The following is a 22,354-nucleotide window of genomic DNA, read 5'->3' on the forward strand; positions in this document are numbered from 1 at the left end:
GACGGACCACGTAACTGTTTCTTTGTCTCACTTTACTACATAATTCAACTTTTTCTCAAGAGATGGCAGAGTGAGTTGCATTTGTGATTTGTGTAGGGACTCTTTCTTTGCAATGTTGTATGTATGCTCTTTGCTAATATATATATCGATAGTGTGCTTGGTAATATTAGTTTGAAGTGGGCTATTTCTAGACTTTGAGATTCACTTGCAAACAAGGTGGCTGCCAGTAAAGAACTGAAATTTACTGATATATAAGTCCTTTTAGAAAGTAATGATGATTAGGAATGTCAATTTTTAAAGTGAAATTAGCAGTAATATTAGTAATAGTGTGGGCAACGCTCCTGAAGAACAAATAGATGTGGAAATCGAATAGGAAGTGCAAGGAGAAAACTGCGTTACAGTTCAGGAGGCGGACTGAGTACGGTCCTGTGATGCTAATAAAGTGAAATGTTTTAATGTATTCCTTGTTCTGCAGTTTGTGTTATGAAAGCCATTTGTTTTCATGTATATTTAAATCTTTAGTGGTCTTTTAAGTAAAAAATTTCTCATGATATGAAGAGTCACTATATTTCCTCCAAAATAATCTCAGCCCCAATGCAGTTTCAATCCAACAAACATGCAGGGCTCAATGGGTTAACGAGCAACTGCTATCAGCCACGTTGTTTACACATTTATTACAGAAACTCGTTCTCTTTCATTTAGAAATTTCTTTAGCGAACAGCATTCGATGGGTATTATGAAATTGCCTTCAAATGTCGACGATAGTGTATATAGCGCGAAAATGATACCAAAGATGTTCGATCACCTTTTGTGTCTAACCTTTCAGTTTTCTCATTCAAATGGTGTCACCTAACTCAACCGTACTTTATGTATGATGTAAGCCTATTTCAAGCTACAGTAGAGATGTGATAACTTTCTCGCTACAAATTTACATGGGAATAGCCTTTCTGAAATTTAACCAGACGCGAGTAAAGATAAACTAACCACTGAAATCAGTGATGCACTCTGCCATATCTTGAGGTGTATCGCATTCTTACGTAGTTTCAGTGTATAGTTTTAAAATTATGCGATTGTTTACTTAGCATTTATTTATAACGAGTTGACAACTGTTATCGACCATGTCATTTTTCGTATTTAGTAAAGCATGTTCTCTTCTTTCATTTGTAATCTTCTTTAGGGAAGGGCAGGTCACGGGTGTTACTAATCGTCTCCGACATCGGCTTCAAATGTCGACGAGAAAGTTTGCAAGTGCACATAGCAAGAAAATGATACCGAACCTAAGATGATCGATCGCATTTTGTGACAAACATTTCAGTTTTCTTATTCAAACAACATTACCCTACCTTACTTAACACAATGCTGTCCGCTCACGTATCAATACGTGTTTCCAAGCATGGTGCTCTGCAGCCGATCACGTATGAATACGTGTTGGTGCAAGTCTGTTTTCTGATGCCATCTAACGGTTATTGAGGAACTATTTGGAGATTATCGTTGATGTACCTAAATGGTAGAAAATCTCCGCTTCTTTTAGTACTGGTTTTGCCCGTTTTAGTGCGTCAGTGGCATTTGTTTTTGCCTTCGAATATCTTCCGTGTATCCATCAATGCTAGTAAACAAAAATGGCAGCGCCGGTAAACAAAAACAGTGGATCGACTCCTGGTGATATTATACATGAATTATACCCTGATGATTTGTCATATGTTTCCCGTGATTGTAAGGAGAGTGAATATGAATTGTTTAATGGTAATTCTAGTGCTAGTGTCATGCATTTATGTGGAAGTGATGCAGTAAATGACCTGTTCCTTCATATTGCAAAGATGGTCTAGTTTTAAGTACTGTTGATAATATTCTCCCTATTTCTGGCAGTGAGTGGCCTAACAGGATAATATACTGTGTTTGGAGTCTTTCTTGTTGACGCCTGGCGTTAACATTTCACCGCGTGAACCTGAAAAATATAGGTTATGATGTCAAGTTGTTAATTTGTAATGATTTGTTGGCGTATATGGTGGAGGAATCAATCATTACCATAATGAACCGAAATATAAAATCTCACCAAAAACATTAAAGTGGACACAAATAACTGTGAATGAACCCAAAATTATTAAATTATGATACCCTGCAATAACTCCATGTCTCTGCCAAAACATACCGGCCACAGGGGCCAGTTATACGTCAGATGGGCCAGACAGCAATGTGTTAACTGTACTATATGTATGGAATGAAAACATACTTCAAAGCGCCAGTAGAGGAATGATAATCTTATCGCCGTTAAATTTACATGATAATAGCCTTTCTGAAATTCAACCAGACGCGAGAAAATATAAACTAACCTCAGAAATCAGTGATGCACTCTGCCATATCTCGAGGTGTATCCCAGTCTTAATTGATTTAGCATTAAAATTAAACGATCATTTATTCAGCCTCTATTTTTTAGTTAACCACTGTTATCGGACATGTTATTTATGCATTTATTACGAAAACTTGTTATCTTTTATTTTGGATTTTCTTTACAGAACATCAGTCGGCGGGTATTACTAATCGACTCCGACATTGCCTTCGAATATTGACAAGACAGCTCGCTAGTGGACATAGTGAAGAATCTATATTGAGCGTGATCGATTGCATGCACCATAATTGCTCGGGTGCAAAAACATCAGTAACGGAAAAAATCGCTCACTTTTAATTGCTTGTAATAACGCATGCATCAGTGATAGGGCTCTCACTGTAACCGAAGGATAATATGCAGTTTAATACAGGAATTTTGAAGCGACATTAAAACTATGGTTATAACGGGGTTGTCGTTATATGCCGTACTCGCTATAGCAGACTTCTACTGTATACAAACGACCCTTCTCTCCTAGAGCCATTGCAAGCTGGCTTCAAGCAGGGACACAGCACTGCAACAGCACTGCTCAAAGTGACTGTAGACATACGACATGCAATGGACCAAAGACTGATGAGAATACTTATTCTCCTTGGTTTCAGGAGCGCATTTGACACTAAACATCCAGGCCGAATTTTAGAAGATGAAATCTTACTACTTCGATCTATGAACTAGTAATTTATTTTTATCGTACCTCAAACATGGTGCGCAACACGATACAACCCTTGATATAACCACCTCTCACTGGCTAACCAGAAAGGCAGGCACCCCGCAGGGCAATCTTTTAGGCTCTTTGCTCTTTATTCTATACATAAACGACATATCTCCTAATTTTTAAAATTGTAGTTACCATCTTCAAGCGGACTACTGTCACTGTAAGAACTCTGATTTGCCTCAAGCTATAAGACATCAACGCTGACCTTCAGCGACTTAATGCTTACTCCTTAACCCCTTCAAGATTGAAGAAATCATTATTGGCTCTCAAGAAATTGTTTACAACACTACGAGATGAAACTATACCTCTAGTTATACTGATTGGCAGAGTTATTCCATTCGGCTAAACTGTGAGAATTCGTGGAGAGACAATGAATAGAGGTTTAAAATGGTCTGAATGTATTAAAATTGTTTGTAAAAGAATATTTTTGATACTACATTCTCAAAAACAAAACAAAAAAACAACTGAGCAATATTTAACCATGTAATGTGAGAGTCAAACTCATACAGTCACTAGAGCATGCTGGCCTTTCGTTGCAGGGATCCCGGGTTCGATTCCCGGCAGGGTCGGGATTTTAACCATCATTGGTTAATTTTGTTGACGGGGGCTGGGTGTATGTGTTGTCTTCATTATAATTTCATCCGCACCATGATGTGCAGGTCGCCTACAGGTGTCGAATCAAAAGATCTGCACGGGTGAGCCGAACTTGACCTTGGACCCTCCCAGCACTAAAAGCCATACGCCATTTCATTTTTACTAGTGCTTGCAATCCTAGACTGTTGTGATATTATTCTTGTACACACATCAAAGGAGCAGACTTTGAAACTTCAGCGAGCATTGAATTGTTGCCTTCAATTTATTTGCAATCAAGTTATGATGCACTTGTCGCCCCATACTATCATAATATTTCTTGGTTGAAATCTGATAAACAACAAACGTATTACATACTTGTACAGATATACTGACTGCTCACTGAAGGCAGACCATCCCAGCTTAAGTATTTGCCCTCCTATCACAGCAGTTATACTCACTATGATTCCTCCCTTTCTATTCCTTTTCAACGACCCTCGTATAACAATTCTTTTGTTGTGATAGGTTCCAGAGTATGGAATTCCCTGCCTTTCATTGTCAGAAATACCTCCTCATTACATAAATTTAAGACTACTTGTGCAGACTACCTGCTGAATGCAGTGTACTGGTTTGTATGACTGGATGAGAAATGACTGTGAGTTATAAAAGTGTAATATATTATTGTGTAGATTATTCTATATATTATTTTCTACTCTTATGTTTTGCTCCCAATGATGTATCACTGCAGTGGTTAAGTGTGAGAGAGGACCAAGAGCCCTAACTTAGCCACCTACAAACGCATAATAAATAAATAAATAAATAAATAAATAAATAAATAAATAAATAAATAAATAGTTCTGCTACTGGTATAATGAGTAACAAATTTAATGTGAGAAAAAATAAATGCTTACTAATATAATGTAAATTCTGGCTATTTCCAAATAACTTTCACTGGAGAAATCTGAATTAATGCCAGTGATCTGAATATATTTGTAAAGAATCATAATCATAATCTTAAATCAGTAATGAATTTAAAATTTAATTGCATAAAAGAGACACACAAAAATATATCAGATTCTAAATTCCTTATCACTTTCATTGGAACTGTCATTGGAGGCACCTGTATCACTACCAGTGTTCTGAACATTCTTCCTCAGAACTTCATCCTCACTCCCATCTAGTACACTGGAGATACAACACTTCTTTAACCCTTTCCCGCCCATATTAAAATGCATGTTTTCCCCAGAATTAAAGCAATTCTTTTCAGACATCATTATGATAATGCAGACATTTATAAAAATGTATATTGTACAATTAAATCGAAAATGTTTTCATCAAATATAAGGAAGAAATACTCTATTGCTGTACTACCCACAGAAAGAGAATGGCAAGGTCCTACCTCTTCAGTAAAGTCCGCCCGTTCGACGCAAGACGATGTATTTGTCCACTGAAAGTTAGGCCTCTGTATATGTCAACATGCATGTGTACGTCGTCATTTCCTGAAATTTCGTCACTTTCATTTTCACATTCAACTTCACTGAGTTCACTTAAGCCACTACTAACAGTTTCACAGTCAGAATTATCGTTCACCAAACGTTCAATGTCGTTATCGCATAAAATATTTTCATGCGAATTAAGCGTCGACATGTTTGTTTACAATATGCCACTGCCTTCCGTATTTTGTGTTCTAATACGCCTGCTAAGGTTTTAAAAGAAGAAAACTAATATATTTGGTCTCTAGGAAGTGCACATGCTAGTAACAGTAAGTTATATTTGTCTATCGGACGATAGATGACACATACATGCGACTAGAAGTACAAGTACGCTTTCCTACGCTATGGGCGGGAGGCTCGAAGCTTTCGCGCTACGCATTACTACGCTATGGGCGGGAGAGGGTTAAATCCTCTATACCGGGCAAGTTGGCTATGCGGTTAGAGGCGTGTGGCTGTGAGCTAGCATCCGGGAGATAGTGGGTTTGAGCCCCACTGTCGGCGGCCGTGAAGATGGTTTTCCGTGGTTTCCCATTTTCACACCAGGCAAATGCCGGGGCTGTACCTTAATTAAGGCCACGGCCGCTTCCTTCCACTTCCTAGGTCTTTCCTATTCCATCGTCGCCATAAGACATATCTGTGTCGGTGCGACGTAAAACAAATAGCAAAAAAAAAAAAAAAAAAATAGCCGGGACCTTAGGCTACAAATTATCGGAATAAAGTAATTGGCTGATTTTGTATTTGTTTACACAACTACCATGTGCCTGTAGCCCGTTCTCTTTGATCTCATCGGAATGTACGTTATCAACAATGGTCAACAAACTTCTTTTAAAATCGAAGTTTACAGGTGTATCGTGCTTTTTAATTTAGTAAATTATTACCTTCACGATAGTTTGAACAGATAACTATACGAAATACCGGAACTGTTGCGGTGGAAGTAACGGTACTATTCCTTATGATAATCTGCCTTTGTAAGTATTATACCAACGAACCTACAGATATTTACAAATATTTTTTAAGTTAAAATTATTACCTAAAGTATTCCTAAACCTAAATTCGAAACAAGGTACACCTAGCTAGCCTACTTAACCTAGAAAACTTAATTTATTGAAGACCAACTGAATTTCTTGTTATAAAATTTAAATAAATATCACTACTCCCAATTTCTGCCAACAAGCACTAAACACCACTATATAAATATCACTAAATGGATCACAAACACACAAAATTAAGCTATTTCAATAGGTTTTAACTACTTTATCACTACAATAATGCAAGAGCTCTCTCAACAGGCAACCATTCACAAGCGCATCCAACAATGGCTGAATATTATGGGAGAAAAATGGAATTTAAGCGTAATAATTACAATTGGCAGGAAAATTAAAGCAAAGTTCAAGTAGCATTTTCTTCCTCATTAATTACCTAAAAATCACCAGATCCGTATGTTTTTCCTTCCCTTCGTTCTGTACGAATACTGATAACTTTGGAAGCTTGTCTCTTCTTCTTCTCCTTCTCCAAAGAGTGGAAAATCATTCACCTGCACTTTGATTTTCACAATGCTACCTTTTCTGAGTCAAAGTTATGGGGATTGTAGTTTCTGTCATGTCATGATTGTATAGGTGCAGGACCTACATGGCTTTAAGTTGATGCGACACTTTCCTGATGTCAACAATCTGATTCCGATACCATTTCATGACCTTTGATGCAAATGCAATACATGTATAACTTGAAAACAATGTTCTCATACCCATGGATAACTAATGCAGATATCGAGCTTGGATTATTATGGTTATTATTATTATTATTATTATTATTACTACTACTATTATTTTTTACGAGTATTTTTATTTTTTTTTTTACTTGTATGTATAGCTGAAGTGTACATCCATCTAGTATTAGTATTGTTATTATTTATGTAATTGAATGATTGTATTGTGTGTGAGGTTATTTCATGAAAGTATTAGTAGTATTATTATTATTTACGTAGTCGAATGATCGTATTATGTGTGAGGTTATGGAACATGTGTTATTCATAGACATTGATATCAGTTCAGTTAATGTAAAAACCTGTAAATTTATATTATTATTTATTCTTACCTGTATATATAAATTGTAATCTGTAATTGTGAAACACACTAACTTCTAGAATTGTATAGACGTGAGAACAATTGAGAATATTCTGTACATTATGACCTATGTATTTCGCTCTCTAGAATATTCAAGAAGGTAGTTTTTTTTGGCAACGTAAATTTCTAGAGCCTGGCGAGGCACCTATATAAAGACGCGATCTTGACGATGAAGTTAGTTATTGAGAGTTACTTTTGAGTTACTGATGTTGTGGTTTCGAAGAGAGTGTCTGACATGCCGAGTTAAGGCAGTCTCCATGTTGAATTGATCAATAGTCATCTGTTTTTAACTGTGTTTCCAAGTGTAACCTCAGTGGTATTCGGTGTCGGTTGTCAACTGTTTAAAGATGGCGGCTTTGTTGATATTCTACAAGTGAAGTGGTTTTGTTTAGTGATAGTGATTAATGTTATGTGTGTGTTAATTTGTGAATATGTAAATAAAAGTATTGTACCAACTGACAGTATCTCGTGTGCATCTGTATGGATACGTTACCTTTTGTCCCTGATTTCTTCAATGGAGACTCCTGTCTCTTTCCGATCAAAAGTTCAGCAATTTGTCACTTAGCTAAGGCTGATTTATGTTTACGCATATTGTTTATTCCCTTGAATACAAGCTAATAATTATTACAGCACACTGTCTGTCAATAATGACAGTATATCTTTATATGCAACTACAAGACGTTACTTGCACGTGTACTTCACAAAAGTAAACAGAGTAGCTACCCCCACAAAACCCACAAAAAAGATTAAACATACAAGAATAACAAAATTTAGTTGTCAGCACTATTGTAGTACCATCAGGAATACCAATACAAGCATAAAATATTGCTCACTGACAGATTCATTCAGAAAAATTGTAGATCTTACAGCTCGAGTCTGTATAAATATATCGTGAGAAGTGGTGGGGGGGCCTTTGGCCCATCCCATGCATGCATAATTGCAAAGAACAGGCCTATTTGATTGATTAGGAACATGATGATGGCATTACCAAACAAAGCAGTGCAGCAGATGCCACGCCCATTTCTGCTGTGTGCAGACTGGCAAACAAAGTATTGTTGTTGTTGTTTGAGTCATCAGTCCATAGACTGGTTTGATGCAGCTCTCCATGCCACCCTATCCTGTGCTAACCTTTTCATTTCTACGTAGCTATTGCATCCTACATCTGCTCTAATCTGTTTGTCATATTCATACCTTGGTCTACCCCTACCGTTCTTGCCACCTACACTTCCTTCAAAAACCAACTGAACAAGTCCTGGGTGTCTTAAGATGTGTCCTATCATTCTATCTCTTCTTCTCGTCAAATTTAGCCAAATCGATCTCCTCTCACCAATTCGATTCAGTATCTCTTCATTCGTGATTCGATCTATCCATCTCACCTTCAGCATTCTTCTGTAACACCACATTTCAAAAGCTTCTATTCTCTTTCTTTCTGAGCTAGTTATCGTCCATGTTTCACTTCCATACAACGCCACGCTCCACACAAAAGTCTTCAAAAACATTTTTCTAATTCCGATATCAATGTTTGAAGTGAGCAAATTTCTTTTCTTAAGAAAGCTCTTCCTTGCTTGTGCTAGTCTGCATTTTATGTCCTCCTTACTTCTGCCATCGTTGGTTATTTTACTACCCAAATAACAATATTCATCTACTTCCTTTAAGACTTCGTTTCCTAATCTAATATTCCCTACATCACCTGCCTTCGTTCGACTGCACTCCATTACTTTTGTTTTGGACTTATTTATTTTCATCTTGTACTCCTTACCTAAGACTTCATCCATACCATTCAGCAACTTCTCAAGATCTTCTGCAGTCTCAGATAAAATAACAATATCATCGGCAAATCTCAAGGTTTTGATTTCCTCTCCTTGGACTGTGATTCCCTTTCCAAATTTCTCTTTGATTTCCTTTACTGCCTGTTCTATGTAAACATTGAAAAGGAGAGGGGACAAACTGCAGCCTTGCCTCACTCCTTTCTGAATTGCTGCTTCTTTTTCAAAGCCCTCGATTCTTATCACTGCAGACTGATTTTTATACAGGTTGTAGATAATTCTTCGTTCTCGGTATCTGATCCCTATCATCTTCAGAATCATAAATAGCCTGGTCCAATCAACATTATCGAATGCCTTTTCTAGATCTACGAATGCCATGTACGTGGGCTTGTCCTTCTTGATTCGATCCTCTAAGATCAGACGTAAAGTCAGGATTGCTTCACGTGTTCCTACATTTCTTCTGAAGTCAAATTGATCTTCCCCCAACTCAGCTTCAACTTGTTTTTCCATTCTTCTGTAAATAATACGTGTTAAAATTTTGCAGGCATGAGATACTAAACTAATAGTGCGGTAGTTTTCACACCTGTCAGCACCGGCTTTCTTGGGAATAGGTATAACAACATTCTGCTGAAAATCGGATGGGACTTCTCCTGTCTCATACATCTTGCACACTAAACGAAATAACCTTACCATGCTGGTTTCTCCTAAGGCAGTCAGTAATTCAGCGGGAATATCATCAATTCCAGGTGCCTTGTTCCTATTTAGGTCACTCACAGCTCTGTCAAACTCTGACCTCAAAATTGGGTCTCCCATTTCATCAGCATCAACAGCCTCTTCATGTTCCAAAACAAAATTATCTACATCGTTACCTTGATACAACTGTTGGATATGCTCCTGCCATCTTTCTGCTTTGTCTTCTTTCCCTAGAAGTGGCTTTCCATCTGAGCTCTTAATATTCATGCACCTAGATTTCCTTTCTCCAAAGGTTTCCTTGATTTTCCTGTATGCAGCATCTACCTTTCCCAGGACCATACAGCCTTCGACATCCTTGCACTTTTCCTTCAGCCATTCTTCCTTAGCTACCTTGCACTTTCTATCCACTTCATTCTTTAATCGCCTGTATTCTTTTCTGCCCTCTTCATTTCTAGCATTCTTGTATTTTCGTCGTTCATCAATCAGGTCTAGTATCTCCTGAGTTATCCACTGATTCTTAGTTGATCTTTTCTTCCTTCCTAACATTTCTTCAGCAGCCCTACTGACTTCATTTTTCATGACTCTCCACTCTTCCTCTACTGTGTTTCCTTCGGCCTTTTCATTTAGTCCTTGTGCAACATGTTCCTTGAAACAATCCATCACACTCTTTTCTTTCAACTTGTCTAGATCCCATCTTTTTGCATTCTTTCCTTTCTTCAATTTCTTCAATTTCAGATGGCATTTCATGACCAACAAGTTGTGGTCAGAGTCCACGTCTGCTCCTGGGAAAGTTTTGCAATCCAACACCTGGTTTCTGAATCTCTGCCTAATCATAATGAAGTCTATTTGATACCTTCCAGTGTCTCCAGGTCTCGTCCACGTATACAGCCGTCGTTTGTGGTGTTTGAACCAAGTATTGGCGAGGACTAAATTATGGTCAGTGCAGAATTCAACCAGCCGACTTCCTCTTTCGTTTCTTTGTCCCAATCCAAATTCTCCTACTGTGCTACCTTCTCTTCCTTGGCCTACCACTGCGTTCCAGTCTCCCATCACAATTAGATTCTCGTCACCTTTGACATATTGTATTAAATCTTCTATCTCCTCATATATTCTTTCAATTTCTTCATCATCCGCTGAACTAGTAGGCATATAGACCTGCACTATTGTGGTGGGCATTGGTTTGGTGTCTATCTTGATGACAATAATTCTTTCACTATGCTGGTCGTAGTAGCTTATCCGCTGCCCTATTTTCTTATTCATTATCAAACCAACTCCTGCATTACCCCTGTTTGATTTCGTGTTGATAATTCGGTAGTCGCCTGACCAAAAATCCTGTTCTTCCTGCCAACGTACTTCACTTATACCAACTACATCTAACTTTAGCCTATCCATCTCCCTTTTCAGATTCTCTAACCTACCACAACGATTCAAACTTCTAACATTCCACGCTCCGACTCGCAGAATGTCAGTATCCATCTTCCTGATGATCGCCCCCTCTCGTGTAGTCCCCACCCGGAGATCCGAATGGGGGACTAGTTTACCTCTGGAATATTTTACCCGGGAGGAAGCCATCATCAGTACATCATTCATACAGAGAGAGCTGCATGTCCTCGGGAGGTGGTTACGGCTGTAGTTTCCCGTTGCTTTCAGCCGTGTAGCAGTATCAACACAGCTAAGCCATGTTGAGTATTATTACAAGGCCGTATCAGTCAATCATCTAGACTGCCGCCCTTGCAACTACCGAAAGGCTGCTACCCCCCTTTCGATGAACCATTCGTTAGTCTGGTCTCTCAACAGATACCCATCCGATATGGTTGCACCTGCGGCTCGGCTATCTGCATCATTGGGACACGCAAGCCTCCCCACCGCGGCAAGGTCACATGGTTCGCAGAGGAGGAAAATCAGTATTATTAAAGTGATAAATTTGTTGAATTCAACGAAATAACTTTGTGACAGGAAAGAAGACACTCAATCCTTTCAGTTTGTCATCAAAAAAAATTGTAAGAAAAACAAAGAGAGTCTTATATTTTTTTTTTATTCCTTGATGTGACTCACTGATGAAGGGAGAGGATATTGTTCCTGAAACTTGTATGATAAAATAATTAATTTTCAATCATTAAAAGTGTATTGACAAGGTGAACCCAACATTTTGAAATAGTCTCTTTAATACGGTAGATTTAAACAAGTCGATACAGGATCATATAAAATACCTATTATGGTTAAGTTTATCAACATGGTAATAAATCTCAAACGTTTGTGATATTGGCAATACTCAAGTGATTCTAGGTATGACGTACATAGAAGAATATGCAATAGATACATAGAATGTTGGAAGATTGAGGTTCATAGCATATTACCATTAGAAGGTAACTTTAACCTATTTTATCATTTCATTGATTATTTCCAAAGTTAAGGAAAATATGTTTCATTGTCTGTCTTATTGATATTAAGTACTAAACATCTGTTACCTATTTTTAAATGCAAATTGCAAGCTATAATTTGATAGTGTTTCGTTTGTGATTTAAAGTTTCATATTTGCATTTAAATTGTTTTATTTCATTAACAGTTGCATAGAACCAGTGATGTCCATGACTTAATTTAAATTAGATGTTGAATAATTAATTTACAGAGTCTGCATCTCATAGCCATGGTACGGTCATCAACAGCCCACAGTTTGGGAGTCGATCAAACTCAAATCCTGCGTCTGTGTATCCAAAACTTCCCAGGTAATAATGGTTGTTTTCTTGTTGATTCTTAGTTCATTTTCTAATATTCTGTTTTGTTCCAGTCTTTCATTTCAAAATTAAATACAAGTGTGACGAGACAAATTTGCACATTCATGACTTCCAACATGGTATTCCTAACAGTTTCTATCAGTTTTTTTCTCCTGCTTGCTTATAAACTTATTAATGCCTTCAATTTGTAATTAATTATGATTTAAAATTTGATCATGGAAATGCCGTGAAACCTTGATAATACACTACCGTGTATAATTCACAGTTTTTCTGAGGTCCCTGGATATCTCGTACACAAGCTGGTGCAAAAGTCACTTTCGTCATACATAGTAATTACTGTATTTACTTGGTGTATTTTGTCCACTGTTTTTGTTTGTTTGTCTGTTTTTCTTCTTTTTTTTTCCTCGTATAAATTTCAGGATTAAAAAAATTAGGAAGGAGAAATTATGAGTAAGCATTGAATGGTGGAAAATATACTGTTCCATTCAAAGGACTAATTATTTTATTATTCTAAGTCAATGCAGAACCAGCATGATATTCTCAGTTGTCAATCACAGTAAATAAATTAAGATTGCAGGTACATACAGTTCCGTGTTTACTCCATAATTTCATCATCATTGTTGCTGTTTTTGCCTTTGACATTTTTGTCACCATTGTGCCAGATGAGATCATCTTTGGAGCTATTTAATGTGATAATTTTGCCAGTAGTGAACTCTATATGTTGTACATCTCTTGGCAACATGAGAAGCCTTCCCTGATCAAGGAAAATGCTTTTAGTGTTGCAATACAAGCAGGTATACGGATAATGATCGTTTTCACAACAGCTATTTCCTTCTTTCTAACATTTCTTCCTCCTTACAGTAGCCTCCCAAGGTTTGCTTACACAAGTGCGTTCATCTGTTAACTTGCTCTTCATCTATTGCATTGTTTTTACCAAATTAAAATGTAAAAATGCCTAAAGATTAGAGTTCTGGGTCTTTTTTGAATTAAGCTGTGGATATCAGGCAATAATGACTATACAAGTGACGGTGATGTAGTGTATTGTCAAGTGTACACAAGAGTGTAAAATGCGATTTTTAAAAAAATGTCAAAATGAACAGCATTCGAAAACAACTTTACATTTCAGATCAAAAGAACAGAGTAAGAATACGCCACACTACTTTTAACCGACGTGGAAACACGGCGTGAAGTTAGTACATTTTCCACTGATATTTTTAAAACTTTTGCATGAAGGTTGAATAATCCACATCTACGCTCGTTTCTTGAAAAGTATTGTGCTAATCAAAGGACACCAGATGGATCTACCCTTAGGAAGAACTATTTACTTTCAACGCACGCTTCTGTCGTGGATTCGATACGATCTGACAAAGGAGAGAACTGTGTCTCGATATCGGTAGATGAAACAACCGATTCGTGTGGTCGATACTTTACAAACTACATAATGGGTAAATTATGTTCAGAAAAACCCGGTAAATCTCGTTTACTTTCGTGCAAAGTGCTATCAACATCCAACCACGCTACAGTTGCAAGATTTGTTAACGATTAACGATTCCCTGTGACTTCTGTGGCCTAGTGAATCGGATAGCTGTTGTTACAAAGTGCGCCTTTTAGCCACAGGTGCAGCTTCGTATATGATGAAAGCTGGTTAGTTTCTTCGAGTATTTTTTTTTCAAATCGCATTAATGTCACATGTTTGGCCCATGGATAGCATTGTATTGCAGAAAAGATACGTACCCTCTTTCCATCTATAAACAAAGTAATTTCAAGTGGGAAAAAATCTTTTCCTAAAAGCACCGGCTCGTGTACAGTTGCACAAAACTCATCTGCCTCATGTTTCTCTTCTGCAGGAACCTGTTCTCACAAGAGGGGGAACTTTTGTTATCTGCAATATCGTTCTACCATGAGAACTATAATCAAGTGAAAGGTGTAGTTTAAAGTATTGATGATAGTCATACTGCGTGTGTTCGTGAAGCAAAGTGCGCATTTGAATCCACAACTGTACATAAGGATATCAGTTTCGTCCATGTGTATTATTAGTCAATTTTGAAGGTGATTAAGGGCCTAGAAACTCGCGGTGCACCCCAACACGAATCCCTTCAGTTAATTCAAAACACCCCTTAGTTCTTTAAATGGTGTTCGTGGTGAAACTGGAGAAAAAGTTACAGGGAAACTCAGTGTGGTGTTGGACTCAAACCTAGGACTGAAGAAGATTCAATCCATAAGCAACTATGTAAGTGGAATCAGTCAGTCCTTGCCAGATGAATGTTCTGAGCAGTCAGTGCCAGTGTACACATATTGTCCAGTTACGTCCGTCGATGCAGAACAATCATTTTCAGCATAATATAAGTTAATTCTGTCCCGACAACACAAAGTCGTTGATCCCTGAAAAGATTGAAAAAATGTAGATAACCTACTGCCATGCATCATTTTTCAAGTAATGAAACGTTTTTATCAATTTAACAATGAGTTGAAATTAAATAATGCATTTGATAAGGGTATTTTGTTTTCTTATTAATGCATATTTTTGGAGTCTTTAGTGCATATGAATCCGGGCCCTAGTGATGACATCCCATGCTTAATATATATCAAACTGCACAGTAGTTAACGCCAATGATGTTTTTGCTTGAAGTGAAACAGAGATCTGGAGCTGTGCACTCAGTGTGAAAATGGCAAAGATGGTTCTTGAAAGGTTTGTTAATGGATATGTCCAGTGGCTGTGTCAATGAGGTTAGACCTCCAAGAATTGCAGGAAGAGTGGTTCTATAATTAGTTAACTTATTTTAAAGAGACTTATCAAGGTGTCCACAAAGGCTGTCCATTATTAGTACGGCTTTCTTCCATAATAAAGCTCCAGAACCCCTGCTCCCACACCACTCGAATCCAGTCCTCCATTAAGTCAGCAGTCATTCATCCCTTTTCTTGATTGCAGACATGAATTCCTGGAGGGTAAAGTGCCCTTTTGGGAGTATTTTCATCTTAAATATGGAGGAAGTTTCTTCCGTCTACAGTAAAAGCCAGCACTGCTCTGCAGCTAAGTTTCTCTCCTGTTGTTGTTCTAATTGCAACACAATTTGCCTGTTTCATTTACCATAATTTCTCTTAGGAAATGAAGTCTTAAAGGAACATACATACATACACATTATCATTATAGACTGTTATGGCTTTCAGCGTTCAGTCTGCAAGCCTCTGTGAATTTACTAAACGTCGCCACAATCCTCGATTTGCAACTAGTATTGTGGACTCATTTAGTTCTATACCTCTTATCTTTAAATCATTAGAAACTGAGTCTAACCATCGTCGCCTTGGTCTACTTCTACTTCTCTTACCCTCCATAGCAGAGTCCATTATTCTCCTAGGTAACCTATCCTCCTCCATTCACCTCTCATGACCCCACCACCGAACCCGGTTTATGCGTACAGCTTCATCCATCAAGTTCATTCCTAAATTAGCCTTTATCTCCTCATTCTGAGTACCCTCTTGCCATTGTTCCCAGTGGTTTGTACCAGCAATCATTCTTGCTACTTTCATGTCTGTTACTTCTAACTTATGAATAAGATATCCTGAGTCCACCCAGCTTTCGCTCCCGTAAAGCAAAGTTGGTCTGAAAACAGACCGATGTAAAGATAGTTTCGTCTGGGAGCCGACTTCCTTCTTACAGAATACTGTTCATCGCAACTGCGAGCTCACTGCATTAGCTTTACGACACCTTGATTCAATCTCGCTTACTATATTACCACCCTGGGAGAACACACAACCTAAATACTTGAAATTATCAACCTGTTCTAGCTTTGTATCACCAATATGACATTCAATTCTGTTGAATTTCTTACCCACTGACATCACTTTAGTCTTCGAGAGGCTAATTTTCACACCCTAGTCATTGCACCTATTTTCAAGTTCCAAAATATTAGACTGCAGGCTTTCGGCACAATCTGCCATTAAGACCAAGTCGTCAGCATAGGCCAGACTGCTTACTACATTTCCACCTAACTGAATCCCTCCCTGCCATTTTATACCTTTCAGCATATGATCCATGTAAACTACGAACAGCAAAGGTGAAAGATTACAGCCTTGTCTAACCCCTGTAAGTACCCTGAACCAAGAACTCATTCTACCATCAATTCTCACTGAAGCCCAGTTATCAACATAAATGCCTTTGATTGATTTTAATAATCTACCTTTAATTCCATAGTCTCCCAGTGTAGTGAACATCTTTTCCCTTGGTACCCTGTCATATGCTATCTCTAGATCTACAAAACACAAACACAACTGCCTATTCCTCTCGTAGCATTTTTCAATTATCTGGCGCATACTGAAAATCTGATCCTGACAGCCTCTCTGTGGTCTGAAACCACGCTGGTTTTCATCCAACTTTCTCTCAACAACTGATTGCACCCTCCCTTCCAAGATGCCAGTGAATACTTTGCCTGGTATACTAATCAATGAGATACCTCTATAGTTGTTGCAATCCTTCCTGTTCCCTTGCTTATAGATAGGTGCAATTACTGCTTTTGACCAATCTGAAGGTACCTTACCAACACTCCACGCTAATCTTACTATTCTGTGAAGCCATTTCATCCCTGCCTTCCCACTATACTTCACCATTTCAGGTCTACTTTCATCTTTTCCTGCTACTTTATGACAATGGAGTTTATTTTCGATCCTTTCCACTTCCTCAAGCATAATTTCACCAACATCATTTTCCTCCTCCTCATGAGCTTGGCTGTTCGCAACACCACCAGGATGATTTCCTTTTACATTGAGAAGATGTTCAAAATATTCCCTCCACCTCTCCAGTGATTCCCAGGAATCTATTATGAGTCCACCTGAATTACTCAAAACACTGTTCATTTCCTTTTTCCCTCCCTTCCTAAGAATCTTCATTACTGTCCAGAAAGGTTTCCCTGCTGCTTGACCTAGCCTTTCCAGGTTATTACCAAAATCTTCCCACGACTTCTTTTTGGATTCAACAAGTATTTGTTTCGCTCTGTTTCTTTCATTTACGTACAAATCCCTGTCTGCCTTGGCCCTTGTTTGGAGCCATTTCTGATAAGCCTTCTTTTTACATTTACAAGCTGCTCTCACTTCATCATTCCACCCAGATGTTTGCCTTTTCCCATCTTTACACACAGTTGTTCCTAGGCATTCCCTTGCTGCTTCTACTACTGCATCCCTGTATGCCACCCATTCACTTTCTATATCCTGAACCTGCTTACTAGCTACTGTTCAAAACTTCTCACTAATCATATCCATGTACTTCTGTCTAATTTCCTCGTCCTGGCGATTTTCTACCCTTATTCATTTGCAGACAGATTTCACTTTCTCTACCCTAGGCCTAGATATACTTAGTTCACTACAGATCATATAGTGGTCTGTGCCATCGAAAAATCCCCGGAAAATTCGTACATTCCTAACAGATTTCCTGAATTCGAAGTCGGTAAAGATATAGTCTGTTATGAATCTTGTGTGCCCCTAGCCTCCCATGTGTAACGGTGAATAGCCTTATGCTTGAAGAATGTATTCATAACTGCTAAACCCATACTAGCACAGAAGTCCAGCAAACGCTTCCCATTCCCATTAGCTTCCATATCTTCCCCACATTTACCATTTACCCTTTCGTATCCTTTAGTTCTGTTTCCAACTCTCGCATTGAAATCGCCCATTAGCACTATTCTGCCCTTGCTGTTGACCCTGACCACGATGTCACTCAATGCTTCATAAAACTTGTCAACTTCATCCTCATCTGCACCCTCACATGGTGAATACACGGAGACAATTCTAGTCCTAATTCCTCCAACTGACAAATCTACCCACATCATTTGCTCATTTACGTGCCTAACAGAAACTATGTTACGTGCAATGGTATTCCTGATTAAGAGCCCTACCCCAGAATCTGCCCTTCTCTTTCTAACACCCGTCAAGTACACTTCATAATCTCCTCTCTCTTCCTCATTATCTCCCCTTACCCGAATATCACTCACTCCTGGCACATCCAGACGCGTCCTCTTTGCAGACTCATCTAGTTCTACTTTCTTTTCTTCCATAAGTCCCATTAATATTGATAGCTCCCCATCGAATTTGATTTTGTTCGCCAAGTTGTTTCCAAGGAGTCCCTCGCCTGTCAAATGGAGTGGGACTCCGTTACTCCCATAGGTCCGAGGATTGCTTAAAATGTTCTGAGCTCGGTAAATTCATGAAGCAGGATGCTGCCCTACTTGCACATAGTCCGAGTGAGGATCTCTCCTCTTAAGGGGTTATGGACCACCGGTGAATTGTACAGTCCTAGCCGCCTGAGCACAAGGAGGGCCATGACTCGGAATATGTCCGAGATGCCCACTCCCATTCCGTAGCAACTGGTATCCCAACTCTCAGGACCACTTACTAAGTCACTCAGCCGTTGCCCATGGTTCTCAATCTAGGACGTGACTACAGTAATCCACACCAAAGAAAGTAGATGAATATTGTTACTTGGGTAGTAAAATAACTAACGATGGCAGAAGTAAGGAAGGCATAAAATGCAGACTAGCACAAGCAAGGAAGAACTTTCTTAAGAAAAGAAATTTGCTCACTTCAAACATTGATATAGGAATTAGAAAGATGTTTTTGAAGACTTTTGTGTGGAGTGTGGCATAGTATGGAAGTGAAACATGGACGATAACTAGCTCAAAAAGAAAGAGAATAGAAGCTTTTGAAATGTGGTGTTACAGAAGAATGCTGAAGGTGAGATGGATGGATCGAATCATGAATGAAGAGATACTGAATCGAATTGGTGAGAGGAGATCGATTTGGCTAAATTTGACAAGAAGAGATAGAATGATAGGACACATCTTAAGACACCCAGGACTTGTGTAGCCGGTTTTTGAAGGAAGTGTAGGTGGTTAGAACGGTAGGGGTAGACCAAGGTATCAATATGACAAGCAGATTAGAGCAGATGTAGGGTGCAGTAGTTACGTAGAAATGAAAAGGTTAGCACAGGATAGGGTGGCATGAGCTGCATTAAACCAGTCTGTGGACTGATGACTCATACAACAACAACATGTCACGGAAGACCATTGTTGGTCTGTAAAAGCAAAATCCATTTTCTTGCTTTTGACGTATGATAAATTGATGAATCCATAACTTTGTCCGCATAGTCTTTCAGGAGTTGCTGGGAAAGGGTTGTTGTTCTTTATAGGCTCAACCAATGACGTGTTGTAATACAAGCAGTCCATGCTCTGCTGGCTTTAAATTCCTGACTGGTGATTCCGTGTTTTCGTGGAATATCTCAGGCCTTCATTTGTATAATTTCTTGGCTTTACAGTCCGGCTCCATGGCTAAATGGTTAGCGTGCTGGCTTTTGGTCACAGGAGTTCCGGGTTCAATTTCTTGCAGGGTCAGGAATTTTAACCATCATTGGCTAATTTCACTGGCATGGGGGCTTGGTGTATGGGTAGTCTTCATCATCGTTTCATTTCATCCTCATCACGACGCACAGGTTGCCTACGGGCGTCAAATCAAAAGACCTGTACTTGGCGAGCCAAACATGTCCTCGGACTCTCCCGGCACTAAAGGCCATACGCCATTCCTTTCTTTTTTTTTTTTTTTTTTCTGGCTTTACAGTCCTTCCATTGTTTAACTCGATAATGTGGTCCGACACTTCTCTCTCTTATTACACTTCTATCTCTGTCTTGAAACTTTCTAGATTTGGATCCACAAAACAATTGCTTAATCATTGGAACTTTCAATTGTTTTATCTTTCTGATTGTGCCAGTATCAAACCAGTCCAGAATCTACACTAAATTATCACCCCGCAGCACGCACACATCTCTCTCCATGAAGGTATCAATTCAAGTTTGAATGCAGCGATATAATTATTACATTTCCCCAGCGTTATCACTTCTCAGCCGTAGATTTGTTTAAAACTTTACACACTTCAAACTGGGCCAGAAAGAGCTGAAGTGGGTTGTTGGTAGAGGAGATAAGCTGGTCAGGTAGGCTGTTAGTGATGACTCATTGTAATTAAAGTGGTATTTTCCTTGTTACCAGTATTCTGAACGAAAGTGCGTGAGGTACACAAACTCAGTATACAGTAATGAGGATACAAGACATGTTTAGATTTAGATTTCATTTGGTAACAATGTTATTAACGAGCAGAATGTGTTTTATTATTATTATTATTATTATTATTATTATTATTATTATTATTATTATTATTATTATTATGCCTTCATTTATATGGCATGACTCAGGCTATAAAGCCTGCTATTCTGCATAACCGTGTCTTATGATATACATACAATTTAACGTATATTACACATAACTTATCACACACACACACTATTATGCTAAACTTTACACTTAGTTATAAAAACACATTAAAGCAAAGTAAAACGAGAATGTATTAAAAAACCTGAATAAAGTAAATTGTTCTAATACATTAATAAAAAGGAATTTATTAAAGCTTATTGGCACACGGAATGAAATAACAAATCAAGAAAACAACCATTTTTGTTCTGTTGTGCAGTATAATAATTTTTTGCAACGGCACACAATTTTATTAAGGAATAACAAATTTACATCCCTCAGTAAAAGTGGAAATTTGTCAACGAGACTTCCAGAATTCATAACGACTTTAGTGCAATGTTTTCTGAAGTACTGTTATCATCTCAGCCACATGTAAAAACATGACATCAAATTTGAAAGAATAGGAACATTGTCCAGGTCTGTTTGGCCATATAATGAACAGAATTTTCAGTTGGTTACTCGAGCATTTGTATTAATCCATCATAAGTCAATCAGGATGTCATCTGCTCATTTGGACATTTCTCGGAGAGCCCTGTAGAGAAAGTCAAAATCAAGCCTTTTTGCCCAGAATTACTGATTCTGTAAGTTGTTTGTAATACAGAACAAAGCAGATCTAGAATTTTGGTGGTCACTTCTTTGGACAGAAAGGGGAATCTTTAGACTAAATGGATACCTTATGTTAATCGCCATAATTGTTTTTATTTGTCCGACGCACAAACCCTTATGAGAATGGAGAAAGAGCTCAGTGTTGATGTCTGGGGAAGAGATTTCAAATATCAGATTATAGGACCTTATTATTTTAGGAGAAAACAGTTATTTCAATAACTTATTTAGAAATTCTGCAGAACTCTGTAGTACCTGAAATGAAAAGCAACCACATTCAACATTTCATTTAGTTACGAGATGGAGCTCCACCCCATTTTGGATCAAACATTTGCTACTTTTTGGATAGTACTGTATATTCACAGAATGAACCAACCACTATGTGACAATTGATTGGCCACCATGCTCTTGTGGTTTGATGTAATGTGATTTTAGTCTATGGGGGATTGTGAATAACATGGTGTTTTCTGTATCGCCAAAAAATTGAGATGATTTGAGGATATCCATTAAAATAATAATAATAATAATAATAATAATAATAATAATAATAATAATCGTATGGCCTCAGCTACCGTGTGCAGACATTTCAATTTGACGCCATCTGGCTGTCTGCTTGTCAATTTCGACGTTCCGTTTTACTCTAGGCCCACTAGATGGCAGACAGTAAACTGGATCTCTCTTGGGCGTCTGTGGCTGAGATTTTAATGAATTTTGTCGGGAAAACATAAAATGTGTCACCAGAGATCTTTTACATGCCGACATTGTGCGATCGTATTGGCCCCGTTACTTGCCATCTTTAAGCCTGTATCCACACACAGAACACAGATAACGTTATAAGTGGAAGACAGCCAAACACATACAGTATAAGATGCAATACATGTTTTGTGTCTTTTTAAGGGTGTTCCCAACATTTTGCTATATTGTGCATCATCCCAACAACAAGTTGCAGAGATTAAATCATGATTCTTTATTATTGTTCTTAATATTGAC

The 22,354-nt window shown here is 38.1% G+C and overlaps 1 protein-coding gene across 9 annotated transcripts in view; it reads left to right on the plus strand.

The window, feature by feature from the left end:
• The window catches only part of yem (yemanuclein), a 661,372-nt gene that overhangs the window by 502,013 nt on the left and 137,005 nt on the right, over window positions 1–22,354 (plus strand). For 7 of the 9 annotated variants that reach the window (XR_011017929.1, XR_011017930.1, XM_068226662.1 and 4 more), the window contains one exon: window positions 12,373–12,469. The exons of the other annotated variants lie outside the window; for them this stretch is intronic. Coding sequence is in view for 5 of the 7 variants with exons in the window: in XM_068226662.1 (XP_068082763.1) it covers window positions 12,373–12,469 (97 nt within the window). In the remaining 2 variants the exon portion in view is untranslated. The remainder of the gene's footprint in view (window positions 1–12,372; window positions 12,470–22,354) is intronic. 9 annotated transcript variants of the gene reach the window in all.

The sequence above is a fragment of the Anabrus simplex genome, chromosome 3 (assembly GCF_040414725.1).
Source record: "Anabrus simplex isolate iqAnaSimp1 chromosome 3, ASM4041472v1, whole genome shotgun sequence".
In the NCBI taxonomy this organism is placed as follows: domain Eukaryota; kingdom Metazoa; phylum Arthropoda; class Insecta; order Orthoptera; family Tettigoniidae; genus Anabrus; species Anabrus simplex.